Here is a 9,606-nt window from a genome sequence, read left to right on the forward strand (position 1 = left end):
GCGCTTATTCACGAATATCACGCGCGTTATTTGGGCTATGTATACAACCTAAAGAAAACGTATAGTAACTTTTTTTAAGTCTTACGTAACTAAAAGAAAAACTCATCGCGATTGCGTTTCTATGTCGCGATTTGATAACACAATGAAATTGCTTTGAACTTAACCTAAAAATTACTCGTACGCAGTTCGCTTTTCATTACAATACTACGTATCAATAACTAAACTCATTAAATTATATGTAACGTGAAAATAACAAAAGAATAATATTGCCAAGGAAGATAAAAAATAAAATAAAATAATAAGAAAAAATTACATGCGAAATTAGGAAATTATCATTCCTTAACTTCTACGCTGTCGGTTCCCACTCCAGTGGTTTCTCCGCGTAGGGCTTTTCTCCCTGCATACGCTGAAGCCTGACGCTGGTCGCTCTGAGGCCGCTCCACTCCTTCCCCGGTGTCACTGGGAACGCGGAAACTGCACTTGCCAGCTGCGCTGTGCCTGCAGATGTTGTTGGCGTCGGTTCGGCTTGGGCGTCCCCTCTAGGCGATTTCCCCACCCGCGCAAAAGGGCTTAAACTGGTCGTTCCGGCCAGATTGAGCGCTTTTTTAGGTGTTGTTGGTGGCGTCTTCTCCTCATTGGATTCGTCACTCAATATCTTCCTGACATTCTTTTTGTTGTCGTTTTTAGTTTTAAGCACTGGGCTTGTTTTTGTCTGGTAAACTGTCGACTTTTTTCGCTTTGTTATAGACAGTATTTTAGGATTAGATACCCTAATTATTTTAATCCTTCTCTTATTTGTTTTGCATTTCTCTGATATGCTACTTTTGAACGTGCCTTTATTTTGGTTTTCTTTGTCAGACTCACCTTTAGTAGAGTCGTTTCGGCACTGTGTATCGGGCTTAATCGTCGCTGATTCTTCTTTTTCGATACTTTGTTCTGATTGGTTCGCATCAGGATCATCTTTTTCTTCGTTAGACTCGTGTGAATCCGCCTTTTCCTGTGATGTTTCTTCATATTGCTTACGTGCACCCACGGTACACATTTCTGCGCTTGGTTGTGTAGGTTGCACGCCGCATTCTCTCGATGTTATGTGGATTTGGCCTCTCACGATGTCTATTGTGATTCTGGTTGGTGGAATCTGCGTTTTGTCGAAGTCGTCGATCGCTTCGATATTTACCATTGTCTTCACGTTGGCCACGTGTTTTCCCTCGATTGCGATTTGAGTAAGGTCCACAATCATATGGGCATTTGTCGCATCATCATGTTTCTTGCGAAACTCTTCGAAGATACTTGTTGCTTCCTTTTCATCCTTTTTGAGCAACTCCTTTACTTGCTCTGGTTCGAGGTTATCTTTTGTCGTTTTATTTTCGGCTGTGATACTTTTTAAGTAAGCAATACGTCTTCGCTTTCTCTCTGCTAATTTCTCGTACAACAGACTCGCCGTCGCACGTTTCAACACTTCACGTTCTTCGGACTCAAGCTCCATCTCGTATTTTCTCTTGTGAGATTTCCCGTCGCTTGCTGTTTCACTTTGTTCGACTTTACGCCTTAAGGGGTTACACCAACCTAGACGGTCGAAAAACAGGCCTAACTTTGATATTTTATTCCTCCTAAACGGGTAGTGGAAATTAAATAAAATTTTGGGTGATTATTGACTTATGTTTCGACAATATAAAAAAAATTTTTTTATTAAACAATGGCGACGGAAAGCAGAAATATGGCCGCCGACACACATTGAGGTTTGGAAAAACGCATTTTGCGGTGACCACTGTCCCGTCTAAACAATCCATCTGAAACAAAAAAACAAAATGGTGTTTTTAAGTTAACAGTAGTGGTTTGTCGGTGACGATCGCCGATTGTCGATTTTAACGTTTGTTACAAAATGGCGATAAGTTGAAGTTAAAATTAAAAAAAAAAAAAACGAAAAATTTTTGTCTTTTTCATTTTTTTAATTTTTAATGAAGACCGATTAAAAAAAAATAGATCGTCACCGACAAAATAATGTTTCTGAGAGTATTGTGTAAAAATTTGAAAACGATCCATCGATTAGTTTTTGAGATCTGGTGGTCACCGACTTTGAAAACCATGTTTTGAGAAAAACGCGTTTAAAGTTTCAAGTTTAGTTTTACTATTGTTAATAGCCGAATTTTGCACTTTACCTCTAGTCGACAATTCTGGGGCCATATAAGATTCCTTCCACATCAATAACAGCAGCGCTTTGTGAAGACTTTTGTTGACAGCGAGCAATCCTTTCTTCGCGCGTCGCCTTCTGCGCTCGTACTTCGGCCACATCGATGCGCGCTCGGTCTTGATTTTCGCAATATGCAGCACAATTCTTTTATTATCATTAATAAATATGCGGCAGCATCTTCATTAAATGTGTATGCAGCAATATTGGCAGCAATTTGCACAACGTGTGCACCGCTGTGCTGCACTTTTGGCGCTATGCGCCAAATCAGATTGCTCAAACTTTCGTTAACGTTTTGCGTAAATCCACCGACGCATTTCTCCAGTAAATTATCACTAGAAAGTTGTTTTCAAATATTGGACGAATGGCTTTAATCACATCATCGTCCAGTGGCGATTTATGTTGATATTGCTCCAATTCGATCACTCGAACGCTCGATCCCGTTTTACTCAACTCTCTGTAATTCCGGCATTTTTTCAGATATCAACATAAAACTTTCAGGATATATTCTCGAAACTTAAAGCTTCAAGAAAATGTAATAAAAAAAAATAGAATTTTTTTTTCCGCTAGGTTGGTGTAACCCCTTAACGAGTTCACTTCGTTTTTCCACTCGGATTCACTATAATTTTGGCGTGTACACGCTGCAAATTGACTCGATTCAGACTGAAATTGCATATGGCATCGCTGCTTTATAGCCACGTGCTCGGATCTCGTCGCTGCATCTGATTGGTCATCACCGCTTCGCTCATTGGCTGCGTTGTTCTCGTGATAGCCAATCACGTTCGACTTGTCGTTTTCATGAATCTTCGCGTTGTTCTTCGTTTTCTGTACTTCTGTAGTCACGAACCACTCATTTATTTTATGATTCGGGTTGATCTTACATATTTTATAGTCTGCGCTGCCATTACTGAGCACTAGCAATTCGTCACTGCTATTGGCTAGTAAGTCATTCGCATCGATGTAGCTATTGGCTGATGGAATAACATATGTGTCGTTCACATGCTCTTTTAATTCATCACTATTGTTAGAGTCGCTATCGCTTACCCTTATGATTTCGATGGTATCTCTGGACGAATCAGATGTTCGAATTATTGATTCTGCTTGATTCATACGTCCTTTAGATGCATAACTACCTTCGGATTCGCGCATCGCTTTTCGCTTCGCGTTGACATTTTCATTCTTACACACACTCTCGGGTGTGGCTTTCCTGTACCTTTTGGCTTGTTCGCTTGCTCTGATTAGTTCGATTGGCTTGGCGACTAATTTTTCGTCTATAGCCTCGATTTCCAATACTTGGCCTTGTGATTCGTTTTCTGACGTGTCCTTTCGCCACTTTTTCGCTGTCGCTTGGCTCTTGTTTAGTGATACATCGCTTCTCTCGTTGCAGGGTGATGTTATTGGCTGTTCCTGGTGGATTACGCGTTTTTCAGGTATCACATATGTTTGGACTTACAACTCGCGTCGTGGTTGATTCGCGTCGATGGCTATCATCGGTGAATTCTTTAGAGTAGATTAACGGTTTTTCTATACGAATTTCATCATCCGTCCGGTCCTCTTTCTCCGATTCTTCCTGTTGATATTTCTTCTTCGTGACTGACCTTATGTTGATTTTCGTCATTCTATTCTCATTGGCTATTCCCTGGGATGGTTTTATTCTTGTTACTTCTTTCCATTTCTCTAATTTGTCTCGCATCAAATTAATTTCTTCGTCCCATTGCTGCATAACAGTCTTGGATTTTACAGAGCTCCAACGATCTATGTCGGATAGTCTCTCCTGAATTTGTATAGACCCTTTAGAGTTGTTTGATTCGTCTTCCTGTTTTTCGTTGTCTCCTTTCTCTTGTGACGTCTTTTTATTGGCTTGACGAATTTGATTGGCTAATTGTCTTCTGGCGTTTCTCGCTAGTATTAGGCATGGTTCTTCGCCCTCTAACTCCATCGCCTCGATGTTTATAGTCCTTCCAAAGACTTGCACTTTTATCTTTACTGCCTCGATTCTCGTGTATTTCTCGCGTTTAAGGTACGCTGGTATTTCGCTCAAATTAGCATTTCTCTTTAGTTTGTTCGCATTTTCCTCGATCATATCGACAGCTTTTTTCGTAATTACGTTAAATTCGCCTCTCGTGTCCATTATTATATTCAATCTTGAATTTTCAACTTTACCCATGACGTGATGCGCTTTGATGTCACCAGATAACAACCTCTTAATTCGAGAAATGTGTCTCATTCCTTTTTTGCTGATGAATCGTCTTCGCTTGCGTCTTACGTTCTGCTGCGTTTCTGGGATAATTTCGTCCTCCTGATCGGATTCTTCGAATGATTTTTTGTTTACTGGACCCCTGGTCGATTTGTTTACGTAGTTTATTTCCAGCATGTTTATTCTCGCTGCATTTATATGTTTACCCGTTATTCGAGAGTTGTCATAAGCTCTTTTCTCGCTTGTTCGTCTCTCTTCTTTCTTATCAATTGTTGAGATCATTATTTGATCTTTCATCTTGGCTTCTCTCGGTGTGGTTTGAGTTGTCTTGAATTGAATACGCCTATCGCTTGATTCTCCTCGTCCACTACCAAATATGCGTTTGGCCTGATTATTCTGCCAATTACGTATGGTCCCTCGTACACTAGATGGATTTTCCTCGTGAGCCTTCTTGAAGCGTCACTTCTCCGGTGTAGTCGTATCCACACTCTGTCACCTTCCTCGTATGGCTTGGCCTCTTCGCTTTTATCCGTTTGCACTTTCCTTTGGGCTGCCCTTCGTTTAAGGATCTCTGCTGCTTGGACGATTTTTTGTTGTATTTTCGCCTCCACGGTATCATCTGCATCGTTCTCCTCTGTCTCCCGCGGTTTTAGACGTTCGTCTATGATCAGTAGATCTTGTTGACCCTCGTGTAGTTCGTTAGGCTTGAACCCTGTACTCGTGTGCACGGTGCTATTGATTGTATTCTCTGCTATCCTCACAATCCTGTCTCATTTTATCTGCTTTTCGTAGGCATATACGCGAATAATTCGTCCTATCTCGCGCATTACTCTCTCTACTGGATTCGATTGTGGGTTATACGGAGATGTCTTCCGGATCTGTATCCCCATTTCCTCCGCGAATCTTTTCCAACGATCGGTTATGAATTGCCCCCCATTGTCTGTTAAAATGGTATGAGGAATCCTGACCTCGTCAAAGAACTCTATTTGTATTTTGTCAAGGATCGTATCCAACTTTTGATTTTGCATGCAGTAAAATTTAGTTAGTTTTGAGAACTGATCCATAAGGACTAATATATATTTGTTCCCTTTAGTTGTTTGTGGTAACGGTCCAAAAATATCTAACGACACGACCTGATCTGGTTTCTCTGGCAGATCGTAATACTCGGTTCCGCGCGTCGTGCGCGTATAATATTTCGTCGCCTGACAGACTTCGCAAGATGCTACAACATCTCTGGTTAGCTTTTCCACATTGTTTATTTGAAAGTATTGTTTTGCGAATTGAACAGTCTTATCTGTACCGAAGTGCAAAATGTAATCATGTATTTTCTTAACGAGTTCTATACGAGTTCATCTAATATGGTCTGGTACTACTATCCTATCGCTGTTTTCGGTTTTAATTCTAATCAGGTTATCTCTAACTGAATATCGTTCCGGTTTTTCGTCTAATTTCAATAACAGATCATCGCTTTCGTTTTGCGCGTCTCGTATGAATGTTACCCATTCTCTTGTTTCCGCTTCATCATTCGGATGAAGAATCGCTGCTATTGTTTTAGTATTTTCGGTTTTTCGCACATAACCGTTATAAATATTGTTTCGCGACAGTGTGTCCGCTATTACGTACTCTTTACCGGGTGCATGACAGATCTCTAAATCAAATTCGTTTAAGAATGAAATCCATCTCGCAATTCTGCTGCTATCTGCGGAACTTGCTTTTAGAAACTTTAACGCACGGTGATCAGTATGCACACGGAATTTTCTTCCCAGCAACGAGGTATGCCATTTTTTAAGCGCCCACACGAGTGCTAGACATTCTATCTCGGTAACTGTGTAATTTAGCTCTTTCAGAGACCTACTCGCGTATGCAACGGTGTATTTTATATCCGGCTCAGAATCCTTATACTGATACAATCTCGCGCCTAATCCATATTTAGATGCGTCTACGTACAATCCAAATTTTCGATCCGCTTTTATGACAAACAGTTTTTCTGCTTCGTCAAAAGCTAATTTAATATTATTGAATGCTTTTTGTTCTTCTTGTCCCCATACGAACTTCACGTTCTTTTTTAGTAGGTTCTCTAGCGGTTTGGTCATCTCTGAAAAACCTTTTATAAATCTTCTGTCCCAGTTTACTAGGCCTAAGAAAGCTTGTACTCCTTTCTTATTTTTTGGTCTCGCGAAATTTTTTATCGCCATTTTCGTATCCTCATTCATCTCTGCGGTAATTTCGTCAAACGTGTGACCTAAGAATCTTATCTCAGTTTTCATGAATTCACATTTTTGTTCGTTTAATCTAAATCCCGCCTTTTCTAATTTTTTAAGAACATAGTTTACATGAAATAAATGTTCTTCTAGCGAATTTGACGCTATTAATATGTCATCTAAGTATACAATCGTGAACGGGTCGCATTTATTACCCAACGCTTTTCGTATGGCCCTAGTAAAAGATGCTCCCGCCGTTTTAAGACCGAATGGTAGTCTATTGAATACATACGTTTGGTTATCGAAAATGAAACCTGTGTATCGCGTGCTATCTTTACTCAATGGTATTTGCCAAAATGCCTTAGCCACGTCCAAGGTGGTAAAGTACTTCCGGCTTCCTATTCTACGAAATACTTCGTCAATCGTTGGTGGTTGATCATGGTCATTTGCCATTCTTTTATTCAGTTCGCGCGCGTCAAGACATAATCTTATTTCGCCCGTCTTTTTAACAACTACTACTAATGGATTTACATACTGCGTTGCTTCGCGCTTAACTATTCCCTGTTTTTCGAGATCTAGTATATGCTCACGTACCGCCTCTCGATGTGCGTCTGGTATAGGATATGTCTTTGCTTTGTACGCCTTATCCGTTTTTATTTCGATAGTATGCTTGTAGTGAGTCACGCGCCCTATTTCGTTCTGAAATAGCGTTTTGAATTTTTTAATTATATCATTGAACATAGACGTCGCCTCTTCCGCGCTTATCGCGTTAATTTTATTACGACCGTCGTTGTTTAATTTCGATGCTGCGTTATCAAATTCGACTATGAACTTGCTCTGATTGCACTTAAGTATCGCGGCTTGTTCCGTAAGAAAATCGATTCCGAGAATCATCTCGTAAGACAGATTCCTAACTACGTAAAATTCGTGTAAGTATTTTTCGCTTTCGATCTCGAATTCGATTTGTATGCGATTCGCGATGGGTTGGCCCTTATCGCTGAATGCCCCTCTCAAAACGAATTGTTTTATTGGTATAACGCGCATCTCGATCGCTTCCGAAATTAGCTTATCGTAGAGGTCTTTCGTCACAGCTGATATCTGTGCCCCCGTGTCGACCAATGCTTTTGTCGCAACGTTTCTAATTTTCACCTGCACATAAGGTTTAGGCTTTTTTGTATCCGCGCGTTGGTCTTGCTTCGACACTTGTTTGACATCGCGTATGAGCTCCCTCGTACGAATTATTGTTACGTTCTTTTCTTCCGCGTCGCTATTTTCGTTAACATCGCTAAGACTTTCGTCTTTCGCTTCCTTGAAATCGTTTGAACTGATTGCGGCTACCTTGCGCTTTTGCTTTACGTCAAAATTTCACAATGGTTTTCTCTCGGTACTCGGATTTCCGGCTTCTCGCGACTTCAGGTTTTTAAGCGCCTTTTTGGCGACCTTCCGATCGTACAATACCAGTTCTTTCCCTTCCGCTTTGTTCTCACTCTCCGTTTCAGGAATATCCTCCTCGCGCAACTGCTTTTGTTTCGTTACTACGCGGCTTTTGTTTCGTATACGCGCTTTTGTTCGCCCCTTGTTTTTCTTCTCGCCACGACTGAGAATCCGTCGCGCGTCGGCTGTTTACTCGTTCGTCGCTCGCGTCATAACGGCGTTTGTTTACGAACGGTGTTGTCTTCCGCGTCGCGTTTCTTTTGTTGTCGTTTTCGCGATACTCATCCCCTTCCGATCTCGCGTAACTTTGTCGATTCTGCGTCCTCGCGTTTTTATTGGTCGCTTGGGTCTTTGGGGTTTCATCACACGTTTTCGTTTCCTTGTTGCGCTTGCTTTCATACTCGAGTTCGTCCAATAACCTCGTGAACTCCTCGATGTCTTTAACCGTTGTCGGTCTTATTTCTCGCGCTATTTCCCTTCCAAAATGTCTTTTTACGTTTCTTATTATTTCCGCTTCGGACATCGGTGGGTTTAAGCATTTCGCTCGTTTCGCCAAATCTAACGCGTATTCCGCCATTGACGATTTTTCATTGGGCGTGTAGTTTCCCGTATAGACGTGTTCTCTAAATCTAGCTTGTTGCTCGTCGTTCCAAAAACATTCAACGAAGAGCTTTTTTGCCTCGTCTATGTTTTCCGGTTCGCGTACATCAAACCAATTTAACGCACTCGCGCGCATACATTTTCCGAAGAAGTAGAGCTGTTCCTGCTCATTAATTTCCTCGTATGACGCGATTTTTTCGAAGCGTTTTAAAAATTTCATAGGGCTTTGGGCATCCGCTTTTCCGTAATAACGTAAATCTTCAAAGGGATTTTTTAACCAGCCCCCTTTTGGCAATCTCGCACGCACTAAGAAATTCTCGTCTCGGTCGATCGTTATTTTACGCGTCGATGCTTCGTTGTTTCCCGACGTTTTTGGCACGGCCATTGTTTCGCTCGCGCCTTCGGATTCGTTCGCGCATCGTGTTCCACGCGTCTCTAAATTCTCTAACCTCGCACGAATTTCATCCAAGCACAATACGATATCGTCTTTATCTACGCTACTCGTTTCTGTTTCGCATACGATTTCTCGCTGATTTAATCGTTTTTTCAGATTCTGATTCTCTTCGAACAATCTTTTCATTTTATCCGCGTCGCTTTCCGTCGCACTCTGTTTTGCTACTTCCGACGCTTTTGTTTTCGATCGTGTTTGCTTGTCTTCACTGGTTTGCCTACTAGGCGAATGCTGCACCAACGGCTTGGTGTAGTCGCGTTCTACTTCCGCTTCTTTACTTTTGTCGGAACTCATGTTTTATTTTTTTCTCGTCCTCGAACTTCCGAAACGTTTATACTAATGATTGTGTCGCTAAATTTTCCAATCTATTTTAAACCGATTGATCGTATTAATCGAGATCACTCGCGATCGTTTTTCCGGCTTAGTCGCGTCCTGTCACGGTCGCCACACTAAAAATTTTATCCGCTCCTAGTAGTTAAGAGAGAACCGCGTGTGGTGTATAATCTACCAAGGAAACCAGCATCGGACTTCGTAG

The 9,606-nt window shown here is 41.4% G+C and overlaps 2 protein-coding genes across 2 annotated transcripts; both read right to left on the reverse strand.

The window, feature by feature from the left end:
* Positions 1–346: 346 nt before the first annotated feature.
* Positions 347–4,682, reverse strand: LOC118647169 (myb-like protein P). Its single transcript, XM_036291466.1, has 3 exons — positions 3,642–4,682; positions 2,827–3,595; positions 347–1,566 (listed from the first exon to the last, which is right to left on the reverse strand). Exons 1-3 carry the CDS (start codon positions 4,680–4,682, stop codon positions 347–349), a joined length of 3,030 nt encoding a protein of 1,009 aa, XP_036147359.1.
* Positions 4,679–9,365, reverse strand: LOC118647170. Its single transcript, XM_036291470.1, has 4 exons — positions 8,214–9,365; positions 5,807–7,936; positions 5,247–5,626; positions 4,679–5,150 (listed from the first exon to the last, which is right to left on the reverse strand). Exons 1-4 carry the CDS (start codon positions 9,363–9,365, stop codon positions 4,679–4,681), a joined length of 4,134 nt encoding a protein of 1,377 aa, XP_036147363.1.
* Positions 9,366–9,606: the final 241 nt, after the last annotated feature.

This window comes from Monomorium pharaonis, chromosome 1 (assembly GCF_013373865.1).
Source record: "Monomorium pharaonis isolate MP-MQ-018 chromosome 1, ASM1337386v2, whole genome shotgun sequence".
In the NCBI taxonomy this organism is placed as follows: domain Eukaryota; kingdom Metazoa; phylum Arthropoda; class Insecta; order Hymenoptera; family Formicidae; genus Monomorium; species Monomorium pharaonis.